The 27,322-nt window shown below is 36.0% G+C and overlaps 4 protein-coding genes across 8 annotated transcripts; 3 read left to right on the top strand and 1 right to left on the bottom strand.

Annotated features, from left to right (window-relative positions):
• Positions 1-437: 437 nt before the first annotated feature.
• Positions 438-10,353, top strand: LOC113496901 (elongation of very long chain fatty acids protein AAEL008004-like). Of its 5 annotated transcripts, none has more exons than XM_026876291.1 (8): positions 438-466; positions 1,737-1,978; positions 3,785-3,859; positions 4,196-4,386; positions 8,128-8,268; positions 8,781-8,886; positions 9,699-9,832; positions 10,160-10,353. In XM_026876291.1, the coding sequence occupies exons 3-8, from the start codon at positions 3,799-3,801 to the stop codon at positions 10,334-10,336; spliced, it is 810 nt and encodes a 269-aa protein (XP_026732092.1). In that variant the 5' UTR covers positions 438-466; positions 1,737-1,978; positions 3,785-3,798; the 3' UTR covers positions 10,337-10,353. The 5 variants fall into 5 exon arrangements, with proteins under 5 accessions (XP_026732092.1, XP_026732087.1, XP_026732089.1 ...); XM_026876286.1 differs by having other exon boundaries at positions 1,737-1,987; XM_026876288.1 differs by lacking the exon at positions 438-466 and having other exon boundaries at positions 1,606-1,987.
• Positions 10,354-11,072: 719 nt separating this feature from the next.
• LOC113496543 (splicing factor ESS-2 homolog) lies at positions 11,073-15,221 on the top strand. The gene is made up of 8 exons (XM_026875799.1): positions 11,073-11,332; positions 11,688-11,841; positions 12,040-12,186; positions 12,499-12,692; positions 13,080-13,253; positions 13,374-13,567; positions 13,970-14,098; positions 14,890-15,221. Exons 1-8 carry the CDS (start codon positions 11,177-11,179, stop codon positions 15,200-15,202), a joined length of 1,461 nt encoding a protein of 486 aa, XP_026731600.1. The 5' UTR covers positions 11,073-11,176; the 3' UTR covers positions 15,203-15,221.
• A 292-nt stretch (positions 15,222-15,513) lies between these two features.
• LOC113496544 lies at positions 15,514-20,473 on the bottom strand (the record flags this gene model as incomplete). The annotated part of the gene is given in 5 exon segments (XM_026875800.1): positions 15,514-16,547; positions 16,991-17,277; positions 18,217-18,453; positions 19,680-19,886; positions 20,353-20,473. Coding segments are annotated over 5 exon segments (1,256 nt in total), but the record flags the coding sequence as incomplete, so codon positions are not given.
• A 249-nt stretch (positions 20,474-20,722) lies between these two features.
• LOC113496923 lies at positions 20,723-26,607 on the top strand. The gene is made up of 5 exons (XM_026876317.1): positions 20,723-20,944; positions 21,512-21,546; positions 21,833-22,075; positions 23,314-23,491; positions 26,203-26,607. Exons 1-5 carry the CDS (start codon positions 20,837-20,839, stop codon positions 26,407-26,409), a joined length of 771 nt encoding a protein of 256 aa, XP_026732118.1. The 5' UTR covers positions 20,723-20,836; the 3' UTR covers positions 26,410-26,607.
• Positions 26,608-27,322: the final 715 nt, after the last annotated feature.

Here is a 27,322-nt window from a genome sequence, read left to right as displayed (position 1 = left end):
ATGGGAGAGTGTCTGTGGACAGGACGAACGTAAATCCTTATTAGATATCCTGTTACCAGTGTTGTTTACAATTGGGAACCTTGTTACCATCGGAGCACATTAGCATTTGTTGCTTTCCCTTTCTTGAAATAAAAATATAATTTTCCCATCTTATAGAAGAACTCCTAGTAATGTTATTGTTACTAACAATGCTAAGCCTTTGTACATTATAAAGGTTCGATTCCCTGAGTCGCGAGTCGTTTTATCATGGTGGTAAAAAGTGAAAATATCTGTAGAAGTAATAGAAAAAAATTACATAGCTCAGTCATTGGGCTGTGGGGTTCTCCGTTTTCACTAAAAGTCCGATAAAGCAATAAAACCTTTTATTTCACGAACTCGATGTACTTTGCACCTAAACGACTGTTGTACTTTGTAGGCTAGTACCAGAGATGTGCCGGAAAACTTTAGCAACTGCCATTTTACACTTGTAAGTACATAATGTTTCTCTAGTTTCTCTAACTGTGATACGTGAACAATGCAAGGTTCTCCCAAGACCTCTTTAAATAAGACAGTTTATGCTACAGCTACAGACACTGTGTAGAGCAGTCTCTCTTTTACAACTTATTTACTTGCAGAAGTGTTACCGTAGGCCCAAGATAATAGGGATGATGACTGGGTATAAAAAGAAAAAATCTCATTAGTCCCTCAGTGAGATAATTGAAAGTATGAGACACGTATTTGTTCCTTTTTCAGAAAAACTAGAATTGACAAAGGTTAACTGCTTTAAAGTTTAGGAGAGGGGGCTTGTGACGTAACGATATGGTAAAATTTATACTCAATCGTGACGTCACGCGTAAGTTTCATTCACTGTAATTTGGTCAATTTATGTTTGCGGGACAAATAAAAAAATACGTATCCATTATTATACAAAAAAACTACAAGACGGACACTGCAAAAAAAAAATTGTCATCATCCCTATTAGGTTTATTGGAAATATGCACTTATGTATTATTATACTAGCACTAGGCTCAAGCCACCGCTCGTGGTCAGATATGAAAATAACTCATAAGTGGTTAGTAGCACAATAGGCATGCATGAAATATTTATGAATATTTTAACTGCCATTTCTAAGCTGCATCCAATAGATTTGTCTAAGATATTTATAGAGGGTGACGAAATATTCTCTGTGTTGCCGTGCTACGATGAGGCGGCACAATAAAGTGTCACCGAGGTCTTCATTACTATTCATGGATTCCAGTGTTATCTTGTACCCTTAAATGCATACACACAAACATGTTTAGTTGGTAAACACCAAATGCACTTCAAAATAACATTTTCTATGAGTTTACCTTATAGTGATTTACAAGCCTAGTCGACAATCCATAAAATATTATAAAATAAAATATTTTACATCACTAAATTTACTTAAAAACTTTAACTGAAACTGACATGCTAATCATTGTAAGAAAGTTATGAATTTACAAGTTCATTATCAGTAAGAAGATAATGTTCTTAATTTACTTACATGCGGAAATAAAACCCAGACAATTGCTATGTTTATTAAAAACCAATCGAATAAGCGGTGTCAAAAAAATATTCGAATTCCGAGCTAATTCTAGGTCAAACACAAACAATGTGGGTTAATCAACTGTGTTGTGGTTCCCTGGAATACCTGCTTATGTTTACAATAAATTAGTATCACTCCCAGTCTGTTGTCAATTCTGAGTCCATTAACGTGGTGACGTTTTCTTTTTCAGGTTCATCGTTGACCTGTAGTATACGACTGATTCTATTTTATATACCTTATAAATTGTTGATTAAAATTAAATTAAATTACATAACTGTGGCATCTACTATTTTAGAATTTAGATACTTTATTAAGGTGAAAATTTTTAAGCGGCTTCAAAAGGAGGATCTCGTAAAGTTCTTACTTTCACAAAATTCGGAGACCAGGATACCTGTCGCATAAGAACTCGAAGACAGCTTCGTTCAGGTGGAGGTGAGTCAAGTGAGTAACTAAGTAAGGGTATTTAATTAATTCGCTTGATTTAATTCATCGGCGGCGGTCGTCAGCGCAGGCGGTTTATTGCCGCGGGTCACTCTAGCCGAACACTTGTCTCTGGATACTCGTACTTCTCCAGGTATTTATTAATATTTCTTTTTTTATGTGAAAACTAATAATTTCTTAAAGCTTTGTTTGTTTGGTCGAAGAAAGTATAAATTTCTAGTGTAGTGAATGTTGCGCAAAATAGGTACATTTTAAAATTATATTTACAAATACGGTTGTTTTAATAAAAACTTTAGTTTGTTTCCGGTAAAAATGATACATAATTAATTATAAATTTTTTTGATATTCCTTATCGTAAGTCGTGGTAGCGCTGCGCTATACCCCTTCCCCGATTCTCAATCGGAAAAAGGATGAGCGCTAAGAATAAATTATATTTTGTATGCACTTACAAGATTATTAGTTAATTTTCGCGGTAATTTAATTAAGTAAAGTCTTGCCTATCTAAAAATAATTCATTTAGGTATTTGCTTATTACCTAAGGCACCTACTAAGTTGTTCTTCATTTGTAGATCTTTTCTTTTCTTTTAAAAGCTTACGAACTTCCGTATTTCGAGGTAACAAATTTGACTCCAGCCAAAAACTTTAGCACTTTACAATATAATAAATGCATAAATGGTTCAGAACAGTATGGTGAAGATGTTGTTGTCTCATGTAATAAATATTTTGGAGCCGGCCAAATTAATTCAGGAAAACCTTTGTTTTCGCGCATTTTTGCATTGCATTGTTAAGTATTAATTTATAATGAATTAAATTATCAAGCTAATTAAATTTAATGATTTTTAATTTAATTTATTATGCATGCCTTAGGCGAAGACATAGCATTGATTATATAAATGCGTAAAACCTGGAACGGAGTTATGTGAACATTGTAACTCGATGCACGCGTTATTGTATTTCGTACCTATCAAACGCGGATGAAATGTCTTGTGAGAGCCAGTGACATAAGCACAGAATAACATATTTTGAAGAATTAAAATATTTTATTTCTGGGCTTGACGCCGCTGTTTTTACATAAAAACACAGTAAACAAAAAAATACTAAAACAAGCGTGAATCACTAATGTGATCTTGCCTTCCAAAATCTGAAGTACCTAATTTAGAGGCATTTATTGAGGACCTCCTAGCCGACTCTTGTTTTGAAACGAAATTCGTGTCTAGAAATGAATTATAAATAACATCCGTTTAATAACAAAAATAGGATTTAAAATAACACTAAAAGCTAACAGGAATATTGGTTAGCTGTAAACAAATCCCTAAATTATTGACCTTTTGTTTGTGTATAAACTGCGTAGACACTGATCGTAATCGAATGTAAACATATTTTGTAAGACTTGCTAAAATAACTTGCAATTGTTTTTGCTTACTTGTTTCTTTAATCAATACCTACTTCATTTAAGCAATAATCGGAATAGTTTAAAATATCTGCACTCGTAGAAAGATCAACAACCTTTACCGTTAATTTCATGAATATTTAAATGTGGATTTGTGTATCGAACTGAATGGAATAAATCACTAGTCATTTACAAGTCAATTTTACAACTCGGCTTTGTGGTAGAGGCTATTATAGGACATCTACTAAAAAACCGTGAAAGGGGACATGCTTAGACCTTATTTGTACGCGTGCCGAAGATAACTGTAAATAAATTTATATTCTAACCCCTTTAGATCTTCAATTAGCCGCTAGTGTATTTTCGTGTGAATCTTGTGCATCGAATATTAAATTTTCCTTTTTTTTCAGTGGTCGCTGTCAAAATGGGCACGTTAATAGGGAACATAACAAACTTCTACCACTACCTGAACGATGACTTAGCGGGTAAGTGCCTTAATTGATCCTTCTTCTACGAAAGAAAATCCCTTCAAATTAAAATGTTTTGAGGAAGATCTTAAAATCGCGGTTTCCTACATTAATATATAGTTTCTAATACTGAGATCGAACGAGATGAAGTTATGAACTAAGAATAGATAAAACGAATATGTAAAACTTAAACATGGGATTGAACATCATTTGATCAGCTCTCTTCACATACCAGTTGCAATCAGTTTTGGCGGTTCCAGACAAATATGGCTTGAGAAATGAACGTAACGAAAAACACGTGACCCATATACATGCTGCATAATACTGTTTGTAATGCAGCCTCCTTGGTTCCAGATCCCCGGACTAAGGACTTCCTGTTCGTGTCGAGCCCCGTACCGCTGCTGGTGATCATGTTTGTCTACCACCGGTTCGTTCAGTCCTGGGGGCCAGCCTTCATGGCCAACCGGCAGCCCTACAACGTTAAGAACCTCATAATTGTATACAATATCATACAGATTGCATTGTCTATTTTCCTTACGACGCAGGTAAGTCACAATATTTCTATCTTGCTCTAACTTATTTTGCTTGTTAGTTAGTTAGTTAACTTGTTTTATTCCAGTTACCTAGGTCTTATACATTTTCCAGTGTTTGTCCAAATCCTATTTTTTGCGACTAAGCTAACCCTTGATTCACACAAACTTTTGTATTTAATTGAAATAGTTGGTTTATTTTTGTCTATTTTTCGAACTCTTATGATAGTTATGTATACAAGTTTTGGTTAAGACGTAGGTACCTACCTATCCGTGCGGAACCAGTGCGGAAACCGTGAGATTTGTAAATCTTGAGTCTCTTGGATGTGACCTCACTTACGTAGTTTAAAATATACAAACCGTGAAGAACAAACTTTATGTTTATGTAAACAACCATTATTTTAATACAACAATAGGCAAAAATAGTTTCAGAACTGTGCACTATGGAGTTAGCCTGAAACCTGTAACGTCAACGGGTCCAAACAATTACAGTAACGTTGATAAATTAAATCACATATGTTTTAAGAATGGCTGACTTAAGCGTATCTATCGTGATCGCCCGATTAGTTTCGGAACTAAACGGACTCCTTAATCATGAGCTGACGCGGCAGTGGAAATTAATTACGAATCCGTCTCACGAAAGTCATTATAATAAAGTAAATCATGTTTCGCGCAGTCATTGGTATTTTACCTAGCATTTGTGGCGCACCGAGTTGCGTTGGAATTCCTTAATTGTTACGAAAGCATAAATTGCATCGTGAAAAGCGCGTAGGAAATGACAATTAAATTACTGAGTCAAGGCAAAGGATGCGTTGGGCTGCCTTAACAGTGGATGTATTTTCTCATAGTCTTGTGAAATCGAACCAACAGTAACTTGTCAGTTTTATTATTATTGCGAAAGTAGGTACGTGAGTGTGTTTTTCTGTGATTGCTTGTTATCTTTTCACGCCCAAACGGACGGAACAACATCAATGAAATTTCGTTTGGAAGTAGCTGACACTCTGCATTAACAAATAGGCTTTCATCCGACTTTGTTAAAGGCAGGGTAATATTATTGCAGCTATAGGACGTTGAACTGGTCAACTTTGCAAGCCAGATAGTTCTTTTAAAAGCCGAGGTCTACCAAGACTGTGACAGTTGTGGAAGCGAGACACCGCTCTACGTCACGTAGTGTGGCGTCCCTTTTTCACAATAGCATATTATAAAACAATAATAAAATTTTAGAATTTTCTCCATTTCACTTCCATATTTAAAAAGAAAAAAAAAGTTATGCATTTTTGTAATAATTATTTATTTTTATAAGCTAGGTAATTAATTAGTTTCATGAATCTGGCGTGGACACAAGACTAAAAATGGAAACGAAATAAAAAAAGTAAACAGGTTGGTTGTTAATTGTTCCCAAAGGAAAAAAGTCCACTATGTAGCTTATAAAAAAGATTTAAATATTATTTGACAATATAATTCAAATTATTACATTTCAAAAAGTCATATTAACATAAAACTTTAATTCTTAATTCCGGATTTTTTTATTTTGAGTTCCAAAACCACTTCCAAGAAATATTAGCTGCTTAACTTTTATTTTCTATTGCTAATTTATGCAGTGTTTGTAAAATAATTATGCGAGTTATTTATAAGATAAAATATTAAATAAGTAAGTTTAATTTTCAGTCAAGGAGATTTTTGAGGTTTAATCGCGTAATATTAAAACAAAGACTCGAAATATTAAATTTCATGCGTATAAGTACCAACGCGGGGCGTAGGTGGCCGGAACTTGCAAAGAATAGATAGGTGGCGTTTGACCAGCACTGGGATCAAAAACAGGCTATAAAAAAAAGAAATAAGTACCAAGTTGTGTATGTTGAAGAAACATAAATACAAATTATTGTACTCTCTTCTTATATCTACTAGCATCGCTGCTATCCTGCCAGCATTTTTATATTGTGTAGTCAGTTGCGTATAGTGTAGCATGTATCCCATCTAAATATGTCACTTTTTTTTTACGATCAGAGCCTTTTCCCTGAACCCGGAAGCAAATCTTAATAAAGTATTTAATTGCCTATTTTAGAATATAATAGGTGTCGTTGGTATCGTACAACGCAATAAAGAAATAAGTCTTACAATTTATAAATTGACGTTATTATGGCTGTGTCAGCGATTACATGATTTGCCAATTAGGTACATCTATCATACTGCTTATGTATATTGCACAAATATTCGCGCACTTAGATTTTTTTCCATGAATTTGTGATTTTAGTTATCGATTTGCCAGAAATGTCATAATAAAGTGCAAGTTCTTATTCAGGCATTTGGAATAAGGACTAAGGAGTTTAATCATTGTGTTGCAAATTTCGCACTGTGTCCGAAGACTGGAGAAAATGTCTGAAGCTCACAAAGCAAGTTTGTATGTATTTAGCATTGACATAACATTATCTTCACATTACAATTTATCAATGATGTGTAATTGCAAGTACTTGCTAATTAAGTAGAACGCCTTGGTTATCAATGACAAGATGTCTGCGTTTTCACAGCTTTTTCCTTTTCCGTGTCGTATAGATACATATTATAAGGTTCAAAAGGTTTTTAACGACTAGGCTTACGTCATAAAAGGTGCGATCTTGGTGGGTAGGCACTGGGCATCCGTGCCAGCAAAAAAATCACGATACTTATTCGAAAACCAAGTCATCATGTTACAATTTACAATTATAATGATTTCACATAACAATTTTTAAAATTCGAGTACCTAGATGATAAATATGTAAATAGCTCAATAAAATCTATATTTCTGTCATGATGTAGGAATCTAAATTATTTTATGTTAACCTATCTGTTATTCTGTTTCTTAAAAAGTTAAGGTTAGAAACGTCACGGTTGGCTTATTATTTTGTTGGCTAAATTTTGAAAACTACTTACATACTTACGTAATTACTTAGGTACCCAGTAAAGATTATTCAGACTCCAACAAAGGATGCGTTGACAATCTACATTTAGATGTCGATATTCATGTAAAATTAAGTTAGTTTTTCCTTGTATTGGCACCGCCCTTTGAACAGGGATACATGTCGTACGTTCATTTGTTCGGGTATGAAAAGTAAAAATATTTGAAGCGACAAATAGAAGGGATAAAATAATGACAATAAGAAACTTTTTTAAAGTTTAGTAGAGGGGCTTAAGACCATCTCGTGCATCTTCACAAAAAAACAAAAATACATTGGTAAAAGTGACGTCACGCGTATTCATACAAATCAATTTATTTTGCGGGACAAAAGAGGGAGAAAGGGAAAGAACGGGTGTTAATAAAAAAAATGTTGTCATCCCTACTGGCCGCAAGTGATATTTTCACAGCCCCCCTTTATATGTTGTGCATTTCGATTTCAAGTTAATTAGATTGGTACTAATCTTGATTTATGTTGAGAGCAGAACATTATCTCTTACAGTAAGAGTGTTGTTTTTATGGAAGTAAGACGGTAAAAAACAAACAAGTCTCTGTCAGTTGCGGTAGGCCCCTTGAATAGTATTGGTGGAAGGAACCAACTCTTATTTAAAGTTGCGTGCCCTGCCTGGGATCGCTGTAGTTTGCAGTGCGTTCCCGTGGTCTTAGTTACAAGGGAAGGGTGAAGCACTCCGGTGGTTTTAGCCGGAAGGAATCCAGCACACCTCTCCGCCTTCCCCAGGGCGGAGAAAGTCCATGAGGATTTCCCCAAGGAAAAAAAAGTTTTGTTAATTAGAATATCAATTGAAATATACTTTTCTTTCCAGTGTTTAACCAGGCTGTACCTATCTGGATACTACAGTCCTTGGTGTCAGAAGATTAATTACGAAGACACGCCGCTGGAGCGCGATGTCGTCAGCCGAGTCTGGCTCTACTACATGATCAAGTTGCTAGATTTATTAGACACGGTAAATAATTATGAAGTTTATTATTCAACTTACTTGCGCCAAGTCTTATCTTGCAGTCTAGGATAGGACATTGAATGGAAATCTTGGGAATTGAGATTTAAGATAGAACCTAATCTATTTTGGCTGTTTTAGTATTATTTTTGAGGGAATGGAAAAATCCGCGAGGAAACCTGAATTCCCAAAATTGTAATCTGCAATCGCCACCCTGCAATAAGCAAGAGTGGTGGTCAATGCTCAATGCTTAACTATACCTACATATGCATAGATACTGTAGATAGAGGCTTTTGCCCAGCTGTGGGTTATATCTATTATTTTTTGCAATATTGTTTGAATCAATTAATATTGATATATTATTATATACATCAAAATCATCATTATTAAATGCTAGATGCTAAAATGATACATAAACAAGACCCTGATTTTTAAAAGTCTCATAGAAATCCAAACTATTTTAATTTAATAATAGTTATTAGGTAGGAACTAACTTACTAACCTTTTTATTATGTTTACAGATATTCTTCGTGTTACGGAAAAAGTTTAACCAAGTGTCGTTCCTTCACGTGTATCACCATCTAGGAATGTGCGCACTCGGATTCTTCGGCACTAAATATGTACCAGGTAAGATTTGATACTGGGGTGATATATCCATCAGATAATTACGAAATAATTATGTTTCTGCCTAATGAGGTAACTTGGGTAGCAGCGTACTTACATTATTTACTCATCTAAATAGTTTTAATAAAATCTATTTTTCTGAACGATAGTTAATTTTGCATTAAACGAAAAAAATAATAACTCTAAAGCACTTGTTCAACAATCGTTTAATGATTATTAAAGAAGCAAGAGAAGAAATAAGCCCAACAAGGATGCGATCAAATGTATTAAAAAATAAAAATGAGCAACTTATCATTACATCTACGTAGCTCATTCCGACATCCATTTTGGTCATAAAAAGTAACTATAAATTAAAAATATTGTGTTTGTTTACTTCGGTTGCGCCAGAGTTGCAGCAATGGTAGCATCGCGTGCACGAAATAGGTCGAGTGGCATAACGCCCGCCGGAGGAAACGACTTGAAAACGTCGGAAGGATTTGTTAATTTAAAACATCACAGTACTTACACATAGTTACTTAGTTACAGAAGTAAATGTCTACTTAATGTGATATTTAAAATGACTGCATTTAAAATTGCAATCTGACATCGACAACTCATCCTGACTAAACACACAGATGACTCATGAATTTTTATCGACTTGTGCTGCTCTGCCTGGCAGCATTTATAACCTTAAATTTCAGACGAGAAAAACCTGTCTGGATTGAGAACCAACTCTCTTTTTCTTAATGATATCTTTTAATTTAGGCATTTCCAGTTGAACCTAAAACGTTCAAGCATTAGGAGCAATATTGAAAAGTTTTTGTTTTCTTTCTCAGGTGGTCATGGTATTATGCTCGGCTTCATCAACTCCATAGTTCATGCTGTCATGTACAGTTACTACCTCATTTCAATAGTGAGGCCACAGTGGGTCAGGCAGTGGTGGAAGAAGTACATCACGCAATTGCAAATCGTAAGTGCTTATTGCATTCGTTTTAAACATATTTACATTTTAGGATAGGATGGCAAAACGTGATAGAATCACCAAACTCGCAAACCTTGGTTAAGTAAACTGTTTGTAAAATCAAATATTATCTTGTATTTATTTTATTAAAGCTAAGGCAGTTGTCTAGTTTTTTTTTTAATATTGCACACACTAATGCACTACACAGTGCTTAAGGCAGAAATATATTCCATCCTATGCAATACTTCTGTGATTACCGAGTTAAGCAGTTTTTATTTGGAATTAAAAGACAATGCTTACTTCAAGTTATTTGTATCTTATTTTTAATACTTTCAGTTGCAGTTCCTGTTGTTGATTCTCCACTTCGGTCACGTGCTGTTCGAGCCCTCCTGTGAATACCCCAAGTGGGTCTCCTTCGTGTTCCTGCCACATAACATATTTATTTTATTTTTGTTCTGTGACTTCTATATCAAAGAATACATTCTTAAGAAAAACAAAAATAAATCTAAGTAGTTTAAGGCATAGCAGTAGACAACATATTATTACTATTATTATAATACTTATAAATATACTTAATTATATTTAAATATGACTAATTATAGCTTTGTGAATATGAAAACGTTGTTTTTTTTCATTGTCTTTTTCCTTATATTTCTACTGAACTATTATATGTGTTTAATTCTTCTATAAGTAACCTACACATATCTATCACATGTGTAGGCTACATTTTATAATGTCTTGTGTCCAGTATGGTAGCCTCAGTAGCCTGCTCAGAAGTTTAAACTAAAGACACTGGATTCTGCACAAAGCAGGAAAAAAAACATTTGCATAATGAAATGGTCATCTATTAAGTCTATGACCGTACAAAACTGCAAATTTTAATAATTCTTATTTGTTTCGCCGCAACAGCGACATCAGAAACACATCATCATTGAACATTTCAATCATCTAGCTATCGGTACATGATTTACATCCCAGTTACGAACAGAGAGAGAGCGGAGCCTTAGCTACCACTGTACTAATTTTGAACCACCGAAGAATGGCGAAGAATCGTGTCCATCGTTCAGTATCATAGAGTATACACTATGACACATTAGCGAAGCCGTGGACATTATAGTATGATATAATGTCTTTGGTCATATAGTATAATATAATGGACATGGAAAATCGATTTCGGAAATGTCACTGTCAAAAAATCAGCTGTCATGTAGGCTCTTTTCTATTCTGTGGCCAAATGTCAATAGAGCGAGCATTGCTTTCGTGTTATTATGATTTTTGTGTAACTTTTATTATTTATTAAAATTAGCTCTTTAAACTGTAATGTGGACAAAGTATAATTAGTGAACTTCTACAATGGCTAACGAAAACAAAATCTCTAAACCTGGGGCAGCAGCGTTAGAAAATATGAAGCTCTTGAAACACGAGAGTAACATATTTAAAGTACCAAAAGTGCCTCAAAAAAGGGACAAGAAGAAAACTCAAGTGCTAGACGAAGATGTTTACGTTGAAGTGAGTTTTACGAATATACAGATATAATAATAACATAAAGATTTAGAATAAAGTTGTGCATCCAAATTGTGTACAGTTTACTGTTTGCTCAAATTTATGTAACATAAAACAGTACAATTGAGAGTTTTGTATACTATTCAGCCGTCAGCACGACAGTCCTGTCTTAACATAGATTACTGTGCAATCAAAAGTGTTAGATGAGTATACAGATCAATATAAAATATTCCACAGATAAGTAAGTAGGTTCTGTAATGAAACATCAGGCTTATACCTAACCCTCCTCACAATGACTTGTTTCATGAATAGTATTCTTTAATGTTATATTATAAATATAAATATTTAATATTTATTGCAGGGTATTGCAAAAATTATACAAAGAGACTTTTTTCCTGATTTGGAGAAACTTCGAGCTCAGAATGAATTTTTGGAGGCCACGGAGAACAAAGACTATGCTAGGCTGAGAGAGCTGACCAGGAAGTACAGTGGGAGCAGACCTCCCACAGAACCTTGTGAGTGATTACCATTTGTATATGTTTCTTTTATTAATTATCTGACTAGATAAGTCTTCTTATCAAGTATATGAATAATAACTCTAGCAAAATTATTATGTTTGTTGTAATAAAACTTTTTATTCATATTGCTTTTATATAGACAAGTATTCTGTTGTAATGTGTGTTATTTCTAATTTTTATCCATGTGAATTGCAGATAATTCACCGGCAACCTTTGACACACCACATTCAGACAGACCATTTTCTCCCGCGGCACCTACAGTAAGAGAAGACAAGTCAGATTCAGACAATGAGTCCAATACCAAAGATAGGACTAAGGACAGCACAGATAATCATTCATTAGGTATGTTTATTATATTTGATGGCTGATATGTTTGCTGGAAAACATGTACCAACAATAAGAGGGATAAGAGCTAGAGAAAGGAAACAATTGTTAAAATGGTCAAAAACACAAAACAAGCAGTGTTTCAAGCATAAAAAAATCGGTATATCAAATTTTGCTACAAACGTCGGACGTTTTGAATCAACCAGAGCAGTTATCAGCTTTATCCAAAAGTTATGACAAAATTGCATCATAGCCTGAAATAGTAGTACCACAAAAACTAATGTTATATCATGTTTCAAGTCCTAAATACTTCTTTATTACATCCCATAGATTCATACCTGGCCAGTCACACAAGTGAAGACAACGCGAGCTACGATCGCGTCATAGCATTAGAGAACAAAAAGCGCGCGAACAAGTTAGCGTCGCAGTTCCAGTCGGAAGTGACGTCGAAGGCGATAGCCGACGCCGCGCTCGCGCTGCCCTCCATAGAGCAGCAAGCAGACCAGACTAATAGGCCACATGAGGTGAGGCTAGCTTGAAATTACATAGATTGAGTACATCGGCGATGTTAGCTCATATATTAATACTAGCTGTTACCCGCGACTTTTCCGCATGGTAAGAAGTAGGGTAGGTTATAAATAAATAATAAGCAAGGTCACGCACTGAGCGCGACGTGTCGCGGGTTCGATACTCGTCGAAAACCCCGCGACACAAGGTATAAATTCCTACTGTAGGAGAAGAAAAAAAAACTATTAGCGTAGTAATTTGTTAAGCTGTGCTTATAAAGACAAAATTATTTTGTCTGGTGGTAGACAGTCCATTCAAAATTTGTATTCAGCTACATACTGCCAATTAACCTGGAAGTCGATGCACTGGTTTGAAACTTAACATATTATGTATATCATTTGCAGCTAGACACATGGCGCTACAAGGCGAAGAACTACATAATGTACGTGCCGGAGGGCGCGGCCTCGCAGCGCGCGCCGCCCAAGCCCGAGCTGCTGCATCACAACACGCGGCTCAAGGTCGAGCCCTTCGACCACGTCAAGAACAAGGAGGCCATCACTGCTATAGCGAGGAGCCAGGTCAGATAGTACACGACTTTTGTACTTTAAAAAATATATATTCTTCCTAGTGGAGTCGACCTTTCGGGGAATGGTTTTCCCTGCTAAAATTCTCATGAATGTATTATTAATATTTTTCAGGATGCGAGCGTGACGGGTAAGATAGGTGTGGACGGTGTGAGCATATCGACGGAGAAGGGCGGCGCGGAGTACTCGTTCGTGAGCACGCCGTCGCCGCGGCCCGGGCTCGGCCCCGACCAGAGCCCGCTCATGACGTGGGGAGAGATCGAGGGCACGCCCTTCCGGCTCGACGGCGGGGACACGCCCTTGCCTGCGTAAGTCCTATTGCATATAGCTCCTTGATAATACGGTGGATTTCCTGTGTTCCTGCGGTCTTTATATTAGTCGCCTTCAGTATTTCCCAATAAACTCTTTTTCACTAAAATGTAACTTTTTTTTATACATTTGTTACTATTATTATTTTATGTAGATCTTGAAACTATTGTTATCAATGTTAACTTCCGTGGTTAAAGTATTATAAACAACAATTTTAGACAGAGTCCAGAGTGTATTTAAACACGTGTCATGAAAATAGCGAGAGTCGATTATTAAAATAATAAAATAGTATCAACTTTACCATTTGTCACAATAGTTAGCACTACTGGCGACCTGATCCTATTTTATTAATATAAGTATTATAGTTATGTGTGATCACAAGTGGTACTGTCCGTCCGCAGCGTGGGCGCGGGCGCGGCGTACCGCATGCTGTCGTCGGGCTCGCGCGAGCGCCTGGCGCTGCAGCTGGCCGAGCGCGCCGCGCGCCGCCGCCGCCCCAACACGCCGCAAGCCACGCCCGCCACTCCCAGGTAACAACAACAACACCTCTTTTTTTGTCGCTGGGAAAAAGTGCTATTACGCATCCTCTTCCCGTCGGGGGGGAGTGGGACTCCCCGGTGAAGACGTTCCCGGTATACCCACTAAACAGACCCAGCGGCACTCCGACCTCGCCTGAGTGGAGGGGGCCTGGGAGTCTATGTCATCCAGTCCCCCACTGGCGACTGCCCGCCGTACGACATGCCCCTCACGCAAGCGAAACTATAATGCGAAACCATACTTAAATTACAAAAATCAAAGTTCAGTAAAAAAAAACCCTATCACCTCTACCATACATACAGATTACTGAACTAACTAAAATATTACTACCCTAACTAGTTACTACATAACCCTAATGGGTGGTGTGTAAGTTCGGTGACTAAGAAAGTCACCAAACAAAACGTAACCAGTTTAAAAAAAATCGTAACCAGTTTAAAAAAAAAAGTGTAACCGTCTCACGCGATTGAAGTAAAACATTTCTCAATTTTTTTTTTTTTTTTATAAAAACTATGTATTGACAGAATCAAAAATATTTAAAAACCTGATGGTACAGAAATGAGACGCTATATTGCCATAACGAACATCCGTTGCATTGTCTTCCAGGTATCTCATTTAGTCTTAATAAGTTTTACTTTTTAAAAAATCAAAGGGAAAGTAAAATAGCGAATAAGTTGTCACTACTAGCTGTCAGAATGTATTTGCATGAGAAAACCACCGTTGTTGTTCTCATTAACGCGAGAAAGGTTTTCAACCTTAAAAAAAATACTTAAGATGCTTTCAACAGTTTCAGATCAAACACCGAGCGCTTGGCGAGCATGTCACCGGCAGCTAGGAAGTTGGCTGCTAAGCATCTACTATCACCCCGTCTCAAATTGACTCCCAACGACATGGGCATTCTGTCTCACAACACTCCGAAGCGCACCCCGACGCCGCAGCGGCCCCTGGTGGCCACGCCGCGCAGTAAGAAGGCCGCGCGGCCCTCGCCCGCCGGCAGCGTCAACAACGACAACCTCACCGAGGACAACCTCACCGACAACCTCCTGCAGATCAACGTCGCCAAACGAACCAGGTTAAAAGCAAAAGATTTCTTCGAATAAAACAAATTATGATTTCGAATTATGTTTTATTTTTGTTTCTATCAAACATTTTTATAAAGAATAATAAGAATTAACAATTCAATATACATGTCAATATTTATTATGTATTGTCGATTTTAAGCAACCCGTATCATTTGGGTGATTATATATCAATGCATTGATTATTGCACATTACTGTTGTACATTTTTTTACCATACCGACTGATTTTCATTGATTGAGATTAAAAATAAATAAAATAATTATTTACTTGTAAAAGTCCCCACTTCATAGTGATAAATGAATTTTGTAAAAAAAACAGTATTGGTGAGACTGAATTATGTAAAAGCATTTACCGTTATACAATAAACCATAATTTCAATAGTACACTAAAGATTACATAATTTGCATTTTTACAATCTCATTGTAATTGTTGCTGATTTATACTTATAATAATACTATACATTATGTTTTAAAAATAAATAACGTCAACATGTGCATTGTTTTATTAAATAATCTCAAAAATAATTCAGTATTGTATTGAGGTCAGATAAAGATAGTCTTATTGCAAAATTGTATTACAAGTCACTTGTAAATCTTTTACACTAATACCCAAAAGCTATATTACAAGTAAATATATTAAACCCTGCACAATAACAAACATTATTATTATATTGATATGTTTATATATCATTTTATTGGAATGCAGGTATTCTAATCTAGCTTATAATACAAATTATTTTAATTTGTATCGCTCATCACCATTGTATTTCTATTTTCTATAGAAAAATGTCAACAATCAACTTACTGAGTAAATGCATTTAAAAAACTTGTCTAAAACATTTCGTCGTTAAGTTACGTCAGAACGGAATATTGTCAATAAATGTTTATGATCACTTCAAATTATTGCTCCCGTAACTGGCTGATATTATATCAGAACACTTAGCTCGCACATAGGTATGTACTACCAGATTATACTCCAGGCTACCTTGTACCACGGCTCTGGTTGGTACTCTTTATAGTACTCAGAATTAAGCTTCGGTTGCGTGTTGTCCGATGGATCTTCCTCAAAGATATTTACAAAAGACTTTTTGATACCGAATCTGAAGAAGGCCAAGTATGGGAAGTACCTCATAAGGTACACGCTGAACTTGAAGTTGAGGTTAAAGTAAAGTCGACCTAAATACGATGAGTATAAGGCCATGTATATGTTGTAGAAGAAGATCTTGTACTTGGACCTGAAGCTGAGGGCCTTGTACTCGGGCACTGTCTCTATGACGTCATAGTCATGGTAGTATAGCAGGCGCGGAGGCCGCTTGGGAAGACCCTCGATGGCTGCGGGACATATTAAATCAGTTGAGGCCACACCTGGGGGAAATAAAATAAGAGTAAGTACCTAATACGAAATACTTTTTTTTCATCTATTGTTGTTATACTGTCTTAGTTGATTTTGCGTTATAATTCTATTCCAACCTGGGTCGTTAATCACGAGTTTTGGTGATGTCTCTGTATTATCATTTGACTTGACAAACAAACACGAAATTAATCCTTATATCTTCTAACACATTTATCGGATTAACAACCTACCCTCGCCTCGAAGTACTAAATCTAAGTACCTACATGCGTTGAAAAGGTCCTTATTTAAACTCGTCATCGTTTTATTTAAACTAAGTTATCAGCTAATATATTATTCAATTTTTATCAAAATACGTCTACCCGTTCATGCGTAAAAACAACTAACAAGTACTTCGATCGTGTTTTAAGATCGAATCGATAGTCTACGCTTATGAAAAATTTAAAACAGAACTCACCAGTATCAAGAGACTTCCCGTTCAGCTGTTTCTTGATCCTAGCTTGTAAGTCCACACGGTCTTTCTCGGTGTATATGTATCCGGGCACGTCGGCGAGTACGCGGCATGAGTATAGGAACCCTTCAGTGTCGACAGTCGGGTTGACAGACCACAGGCCGTCCAACATGACCCGCGCCATGTGTTCGAAATGTTCTGGAACGTTCTCTAGACACGGTGTGAACACTCGCTCTTGGAGTAGCCTGCACACTTCGCGAGTCTCGTCGTATGTATCCCGACAGATGTTGTATCTGGAATATGGCATGGAATTATATTAAAGAGACACATAAGAGCAAAAATACTTAACACTAGAGTTAACTATAGAGTGCTGTTTAAGGAATAATAATAATGTTTAGTAGGGTAATAAAGTTTTTGAATTTAAGCAAAATCGGAAACGCATGTTTTTGGTAAATACGTAAATAGACGAGAAATAATAAAATCTTATTTTACATGTCTGGACTTATAGAGAAATACGTCCATGCTAAAGACACTTACTTAAATTTTATGAAAACACTCAACACTTAACATAAAACAAAATGGTTAATTAATTCTGTTACATATTTTTGTGTAGGCATTTAAATAAGCCTAAAATAGTTAATAAAATAAAGATTTTAATGAATCTTTATTTTGGTAAATAACATTTCAATTAATAAGTCATTGCGTGCGGATACCACGGTAGGCAAGCGACCTTGAGGTATAAAAATAGCATGTTAGAAATTGATTTATTATTGCGAAGCAACGGTAAGTGCTAACCATTCTAGAAGTTTAATATTTCATATAAGTTATGGCTCTGAACTAAGAAATATTTATAAAAAGTTCAATCAAAGAGCTTAAACGTTAAAATCTCGACGGTCCGTTGGTAAGTTCAGAATATCATGGAGTTCTATATGAATTGAACAATTATTATAAAGTTTTCTATACACTGGATGCTTAATACATCAGTTTCTCATGCTCTATTGGAATGTGTCTCATTGCTGAGGAAAAGCCCTCATCTAAATCCAGAACCACCCTAAATCCGCTCGAATTGTACGTTATGGTAATGGCGTGTAAAAAAAAAGATAAAAATTAAAAGCAATCAAATGCAAGATGGGTGTTGTATGTAAATAGACCGATGCAATTGACTCTATATTGTTATCCAAAAATGCAGGATCAGTACTAGATTTAAATGGCAAAAAGTTTCTAATACTAACTTGTCCTCAAGCCCGATCATATGTCCGATGACCTTCCAGACATGGTTATAAGCCTCCCAGTCCCCTGGCTGAAGTTGTCGCACGCCGTACATGTCCGGCTTCAACGTGGTAAAGCCAACGAAGCCGAACAACGTGAGGGCCAAGTCTCTCTGCGACACTGGTCCTGTCCCCTTTAACTTGGATGACATACTCGCGCGTAGATGTCGACTCCGCACCGTGTAAAGAGATTGCCATGACCTGTCAAACAAGAAACAATTATTAGTTTATTACTAGCTGTTGATTACATTACTCTTCTACAACACTGATGGATGAAAGTAGCCTCTGCGTAAATCCAAGATCAGATACCAACATCCCAAATTGCATTGAAATTAGTCCATCCGTTAGGGCGAGGAGAGGTAACAAACATACTCAAAATACACCAGCAAAGTTTCTCCTTTATAATGTTTGAGTGAAAAAATATTTCGCAGTGAAATGCAGTAGAACATTTTTTGAGCTGGGATGTGTCCCTTTTTTTTTTGTAAAAGCATGCGCAAAAATATGATACGATTTAAAAAAGGGTAAATCACCAAATTTTACAAAATGTTGTTTGTGTTTAAGGTATTAACTTTTTAGAGTTTAAAATGAATAAAAATTCTGACTGAAATAGTGGAAACAATGGATGCATAAATTCTTGCTCTGTTCATGTTATATTTATCTATTTTTGACGTTACGCCTTGTATTTAGGAGTAGGAATATAAATATCAGGAACATAATATGCTAAAGTAGGTACTTATGTGTAGGTAGGTATCATGCCAGACAACATTCAACCACTTTATTTTTATACTAGATCTTGCGTACGACTTCATCCGCGTGGTGAAGTAGTCCGTCATTGTACATCGATGAATACAATAAATATGTAAATATAAGTCATTTTTTTTCAATCGGATAACAATTGCGTGCACAACGCCATTTTTCCCCTTTTAACATATTTCATTACTGCTCAGTTGAGTCAGCTCCTAGTAATCACAGCGCGAAGGAAAATATCCTATGGCCTTCCTCAATAAATGGGCTTTTTTTCTTACACAGAAAAAAAATCTTCGTCGGACCAGTTTTTGAGATGACGCATTCGAAATAACAAGCTCTTCTGATTTATAATATAAGCATAGATTTTGTTTAAGAGTATCAAAATTGTACGATAGTGTACAAATGAGATACTCTATTAAAATCGCATCAGAATTTGTTACGTAGTTTTTAAGATTATACAATATACTTATTAAATAAGATTATAAGGTCCACGGAAGGTTTTAGAACCTAGTTGATAAAAAAAATATGTTAAGGGACTGTAATGGGGGGGAGGTGTTTCAAGGCATAATACAACATTACATTATATCCTATTCCAACGGAACCGGGAACCACCGCGCGAAGTCCACGCGGACGAAGTCGCGGGCAACAGCTAGTACCTACATTTATAAAAAAATACTTACAAACTCCCTGGCTTCAGTTCATGCTCGAACCAGGTGATGGTGTGCAGCAACGTCGACAAGTAACGCTTGTACGCCGTGTACACGGAGTTGGAGCGGCGCGAGCCCATGAGCACGCGCAGGATGGACGGAATCGAGAACACCGCCACCAGCCCCATCAGCATGGCGGAGGACAGCGCGAAGCAGTTGTCGTGGTAGAAACTACGGCCCCTGGGTTAAATGCATGCAAAATACATAAGTACATACAAAATATTCGTTGGAAACTGATGCACGAGAAGTAAATACGTCATCATTGTCCTAGCCTTTTCCCAATTATAAGGAAGGCGGCTGAAAGTCTAACCATATGCAGCTGTAATACATATGAGATATTTATGACAGTACTCGAACTTGCTGCTATTGACTTAAAACAGCCGCTCAGGATCCATTTTTTTCTCGTTATGTTAAAAAACGTTTATATTAAATTTTCTAGTACACATACCTACTTATGTAATGGTTTTTTTTAACTGCTGGTTCAGGTGGTTAAATTTGGTAATAATTCAGGCCAAAAATATTTACTAAAAGATCATATTTTCTGATAATTCTTTACTGATAACTAGCTCAAGTGCGTTTTCTGAGGGTACCAAGATTTACCCATTTTCTTGACATCACAACATATTATTGATTCTCGTTAACTTACCTGTTAAACTTCTTCTCGTCGAACCACTCTGGTAGCTCCATGACCAGGTCTGCATGCTTCACTGTGTCGGAAGGCTGTTCCGCAGCCTCCTTCGTCAGGAGAGCATCCACAAATGCCTCCGCTGTAACAATGTACGGAACGTGAATGTCAGACGCTGTAATATGATAATAATGGAAACAAAGTATAGATGACTCGGTAATTAAAAATGCTAAATATAAAGCAAGGGATGCAAAATATCTTTATCATTTTTAAATCTTTAAACTTTTGTTATAAATATTTTTGTCTTCATATCCTGCAAAATGTATTTTTCAATTATATAATCTGCCTTATTTTTATCATTGTAATATCCTCCACCTGTAGTGGGCCCAAATCCTTTTTTTGCAAGTTTCTCGATTCAGCTCGTTAACAATGGTTCGGAACAATCACAATTGGTGGGTACTTATCAGTGAGTTTGTAAACATTACTGCGAACAATATGCATTTTGATGTCTACATTCAGAGCAAAGGCACAGCCCAACGATTCTAACATGGAATTTATTCTCGTTGAGTTATTATTATTTTTGTTGACTTCGTGTACGTGCTCTTCAGACTGGGTAAGAATATAAATATTAGTTATTACGATTCCCACTAGAAAGGCGGACATAGTCCAAAAGGCTTATTGACTATAGAAAAGGCTGAGCACACAGAAAATGTGGCAAGAAGAGTGTTTTTAGGTAAGAGCTATACGTTTTACTGTATTCCTACAGATTTAAATGCTTATGTGTTTATCTTAACATTAAATTAGTAGTAAATCGTTTATTTTAAATGTAAAATGTTTATTAAAATAAAAGATGACTAACACCATCAGGTAACTTTATACCTGTGTTACCTGTGTAATGTGGTATCCACGTATTGTGATGTCTTTGTCAATGTCAAAGTTTGGAATAAACGTCGATGGCCTCATAGCACATTTGGCTGTTTTAAGAAATATTTGTAGTAATTAAATTTTATATAGCTTCCTTTATCGTGGCTATAGCTTTAGCCATTTAATACAGAAATAGCTGCCTTCCCTCTTTTTAAATAGATAGTTACTTCAAAGTTAATATGGTTTAGGTAACCAAATTATTTCAGTTTTTCAATCTGCTATACTTATCGGAATAACCTAAACAATTTTTTTACAGGTTTCAGAATGGATGGGCCCAGTTCAAGGACAGTTGTAAGTCATTTATTCGAATTAAAGCGTCATACAAACTCTTAATTTTTAAAGCGGAGGCCTCCCACGGTCAATCATTGATGTAGTTATGGAGGCGAGAAGGGTCTGGCCTCCATAATTACATCGAACGAACAACTTAGAGCAGTGACACTATACTGTGTAGGTACTTTAAGATATTGAAAGAGCGTAGTAAGAAGGCTCCTGATTTTAAATCATAAGTACTGATAATTCGAGGGCTTTCAGATTTAGAGAGATATTACAACTATTTTTTATCAATTCCCAATTCTAGCCAGGGAGATTCACAAAGGAGGTTCGACGATGACCTGAAGATGGTGCAAATGAGCCAGTACCAGGATAGCCCAAAAGAGGCGGAATACCACATGAGTAACAACGAGATGAACACGGTGAACCTTAAGATCAAGCTAGAGGATACACTGCGGACTGCAAAATCCTTAGCCGAGACTCTGAAAGTGCAGATTATCGAGTTGGTCGCAAGAGAGAACTTGCTCAAGGAAGCTATTGTGAACGGCAGGTAAAGTGGTTTTTACTTTACACTCTGCTTAGGCATAATAATTTACACAGTCTTCTTTGCAGGTAAATGGGAAAAGATGTGTTCGTCCTTACGATATGGTATTGATGGTACCAATACGACTTTTTATTGTCCGCTTAGTGAAAAGTCAAGATTATTTTCAATTATTATTTTACAAAGATTCCGGTAGGGACCCCTGAGGAGAGCAATAGCCAAGCCATAGCAGCCTGCTTACCGTCACCTCTTTCAGTAACATTATATGGCGTGAAGAATGCAGAATCTCTTATTCAGAGCTGCAATAACATTTCCGAGTAAGATCTAGACAATAATACATGTCTGCTTACTCCATGGTAGGTAAAGAAAGCAGTTCTAGAAGATTTTTACCAGAATTGATTCTCACTGAATTTAGGAACATGGCAGGAAACCTCCATTTATTTACCATTGTAACAATGGCAAAAAAGTACTACCTGGTTTCTATGTAAAACCGCCACAGGCCACTTTAAGGAAGACAAGCTTTTAACATTATCAGACCTACATAAAAGATTAACAGTATTTTTGTTATCAACGTTGATTAGTATAATGTTAGTTATCGCTATCACAACACCTACTAATGACATAGTTGGATAAACCCTGTTAACTAATATCCTACTTGGTAATAGGAAGATGGGGAATGGAGAGAAAAAACACTTCAGTCAACGGACGCAGTTTCAAGCTTTGCTATTTGCTAACGAAGCTGCATGAAATTGCTTTCGAACGGTTTCATACAAAATTGTTCCGTCACGGAGGCCGCGCAGAGCTATTATGTATGAACCCGCGCAGACGAACGCTTTGCGCAGTTTCCAGCCTTTTTGGGCAATATCAATTTAAAAAAATACATTCTTGTCTAAACTTAAAAGAACAAGCAGCCTGATACCCATTTCTGACGTCACGCGTGTTTTCTAATCAATATCACCTACGTAATACATAATTTTGCTTTTTATTACTAAGCATCTAGTTTTATGAAACAAATAATAGTTGTCCGCATTTATTTATTTAATACACCTGGCAGACAAACTTGAACAATGGTTAATTAAATCATACATTTAATAATTTTAGTTTTCTTTATGACCATTCTCTGCTTAAGCATGTGTTGAACAAAGTCCAATTACCGGTTATTAAAGACTGTGTACCCGTGTACTATGTTTATTTTTTAACTTATTGGTAGGTGGTCTATATTTGACTGTTTGTATGTTTATGACCAGGCCCGGGGTTTCTACGCTGACGGTGTCCACAATGAGCCAAGTGCCACGCTCATACATCATCCGCGACGGGCGCTGGATGCTCTGCAACGGAATGATTCAGTTCCCGGTGCAGAGCCAGACTTCATCAACGAACCTCTTCAACGGCCTATTTACTGAGCCCAGATGTATCGGGAGAGAGGTATTTATTATTCAAACTGGGGGTAGTAGACCCCCAGATCAAGTCTGAAGTCTCTCAACTTGACTCTCAATAGTCTCTCAACAACAGCTGTTATTGTCAAAGATAGTGACAACATGCGAATAGCGGTATCACTTTCCTTCGACAGCAACAGCGATCAGTTTGCTGAAATACCAATCTAAGGGAACTAAACCGATCAAAGGTTAACCTCAGTAAAATCTAATGTAGAGTAGAAAAGTGTTTGGCTAAAGTAATTTCACCCTCGTATCAAATATTTTCTCAGATTTTAAACTTTACAAAGCGAGTACCTGTGTTAATATTAATATGTTAATATGCTGAATCACTAACTGCCTGATTTTTATTTGTTATAAAAAAAAAACAGGTTTAGCCAGTCGCAAGTTTAAGATCCAGGTAGGTACATACGATATGGACTAATTTTTAAATGTGGAATACCGTCGAATTTTATTCAGAAGTGTGTCGTACGTAGTGGACCACGGTAAAATGTAATCTGGCTCAGCAAGCGAGTCAATGACCTCAATTATCATAATAGTTGTCAAGTCTGGCGTATTCGGTCTAACAAGTTTTGGACAACAAACTACCTGTTCATATTGCCAAAAATTTCCCGAAGGTTCTAATATTTTTTTTTAGTTCATACATCGCATTAACATCCAACATACTATTCTGTCAAAAAGTGGCATGTATTTATTGTTACAAAACGAATCGTCATTTCCGCTTTTTACAAAAGAACAAACATTGATAAATCTACTGAATATTTTGGTTCAGTCTCTATTTTAATCCATATACTATGTAAATACCTAACGAGTACTTACTCAGTTATCATACTGATTCTATTTTTATCCGGTCACGGACAGTGCCATGTCAATCACAGGGGTTTGCAGTACCTAATAACACCTATAGTATATAGTATACCCACAATTAACTAAGTGTCTACTACTACCTGATGCGTATAAAAAGTATAAAAACCAGTTGGTTTAACCTTCAGATTCTACACAAATATAAATGGGTTTGCTGACATAAATACACTAGGCCAATTTATACGCAACTTAAATATTATGAATTATGATGCATGTTCCTTCGATTTAAAACATTATACCCATTTGTTAGACCCAAAACGGGCGCACCTTAAAATAAAGTTTGGACTTTAACAATATAAATGTCCTTAATTGTATATTTTATTGGTATTTCGGGTATTTCTTACTATATTATTGTAGCTTTTTAGCAATAGCCTAGTTTACATACACTGCTCGTTTAGATAGATGTACATATAAACCACAGATACAGCAAAATAAATGAAGTACTTATTCATTGCTTAATTCGTATCTAAGTATAGGTAACTCGTACCAAGCAGGTTAATATACAAAACGTCAAAACTATAATTTAAAAACACATCTAGAAGATCAAATTATCATACCATGCGATTGTCTAATACTAAGTGCACTACACTTAGTAGACAGAGTAAGCATACAGAATTATGCTACGGCCATATAATAGTTTGATAGTTTGAAAACACCTGGCTTGTGCGTTGCCAAACGACCTCAAGTTGGCGGGATGATGTTTAATCAAATATTCTATTATGAGTGTCCCGCGGAAAGAATTTAGTACTTTTAATAGATTACCCCATATTCGTCTGAGTACCTACTCTACTCAACTGTCTTTAAGGAGATATACAACATCATATTTTCCGCAAACAAAATTCATAGAAAAGACCTATATTTTCTGTTTTTTTTTTTTAATAAAATAATTATGTGGTAATCACTACTTATCTCCCACTTTTCACTCATAACACGTTTAAAAACAAAAAATCTGCTATCGATGCCTACCATCCAAAGTTTTAAGTATCAAAGTCCAATGAAAGCGGACCCGATATGTCCAAAATATTAAGCAATATTATCATATGTTTGTTTTAAAATCCATCGTAAAAGTAAGATAAAACATAGTTTCATTCTTAATGACTTAGTACATGTATCGGCTTCTAGAAGGCTTACAATTAGCAATTAAAAACATCCTTATCTTTAAACATTGCCTTGCAGTTGGTAAACGATTTGTGCAAGACTAGCCAGAAGGGTTCGCAGTAATCTTTACCCGGTCTTAAATTAGTTTACATAGTAAATAGACATCACAAACACATATTGGCATATGACCAGCAATACCTGCTGAGGTGATCATGATTGCAAATAGTTTGCTTTATCATAACCCCTTATTCATATACCTACGCTTTTATTGTTATGTCGAGGGTGCATCGCAGAGTCACCCTGACAGTTCAAATATGACTTTTGGATTTGTCAGCTTTCAAGACTAATGTTATTGTATCTTTATGAGGAAATGGCAAAATGATTACACTAGCTTCTGAATATCACTTTCCTTATTTTTTATCAGTATTTCTTTAGTCATTGTAGGCAAGGAAAGAAATTCTATTTTACCAATTTTAACTTCGACGAAACTTAAGATCTTAGAAATATGACGTTTCCTAGCTGCTCCAAAATACTCGGTTTTCTGCCGTAGGCTTAGAAATTCCCAGAAAAATATGTTCATTTTGCCATTTGCTAACCAAGTAGGTCTGACTAACCGGATAGCCGAGAATTAATGTTATTCCAGAGCTTGGAAGATGGGTTACCTACATTGTACATGCTTAGTACACACGACCACAAATAACAATTGAAAATTACCCATATCGTCCCTACGTTAATTTCCAGGTATCCACTGTCCAAGACCCTTGCGTATTCAACTCTGTGATCAAATACGAAGTGGTGCCAACCACTAGAAGGCTGGTGTACACCGAGGACGACTACCTCTGCCTGAAGCCGTCCTTCAACAAGACGCTGGAGCGGTACATGAGCGTCACGAGACAACTTATCAACGAGACGTGCAAAAACGGTCAGTTCCACTTCATATTTAAATAGAAGTTCCAGTTCATAATTAAAATTTAATATATTATAACATTCGATTACTCTATTGTATTACAGAATACTGTTAATACTATAATCAATAGTTTATTTTCATACGTTGTATTGTATGTGTCAATAATTACGTATGCGGTTGTAGGTACCTAACTATGTATAATCCCGTAAGTGATAAGAAGTTAAATTTAATACCGATTTGAGCTAATCAGAGATTTTCACATGTTTGTTCTTATCGAAAATGATAATGTAACATATGTTCAATTGGTTAAAAAAACAGTTTTTTAAATTATTTCATTTGAATACTGGATTTGATCAGCACCAAAGGTTGAATGTTGAAAACGGGTTGATGTTTGGCAACCAGGCGGAGTGCGACGGTGTGTTATATCCGTCCATATACGCCTCTGAATTCACTTTCTTTAGCAAGTGGTAAATTACTTAATTATAGTAGTGTCTTTATGATAGGGAATGGGTCATCAAAGATCTGTTATTATATTATTTTAAAATCTAGCTGTTGCCCACGACTTCGTCGGCGTGGTTAAAAGATATAAGTTAGGAATTTTTGAACGGAAGACCTCGAAGATGAATAATTTTCCATGATTTTTCCACATTTTCGATTGTATCTTCGCTCCTATTAGTCGCAGCGTGATGGTATATAGCCTAAAACCTTCCTCAGTGAAGGGTCTATACAACACAAAAATATTTTTTCAATTTGAACTAGTAGTTCTTGAGATTAGCGCGTTCAAACAAACAAACAAACTCTTCAGCTTTATATACTAGTATAGATATAGATAAACACGCCTCGTTGACCAATGATTTGCACAAAACTTAAGCACTTGTTAATTATCTTTTGGACTTTAACCCACGATTTGTTGTTTATATCAAATAAAAACAGTATGGTTTTTGTACGCTGTAA

The sequence above is a fragment of the Trichoplusia ni genome, chromosome 8 (assembly GCF_003590095.1).
Source record: "Trichoplusia ni isolate ovarian cell line Hi5 chromosome 8, tn1, whole genome shotgun sequence".
Lineage (NCBI taxonomy): Eukaryota > Metazoa > Arthropoda > Insecta > Lepidoptera > Noctuidae > Trichoplusia > Trichoplusia ni.
Note: the sequence above shows the minus strand (reverse complement) of the source record. Positions and strands in the feature narration are given on the sequence as shown.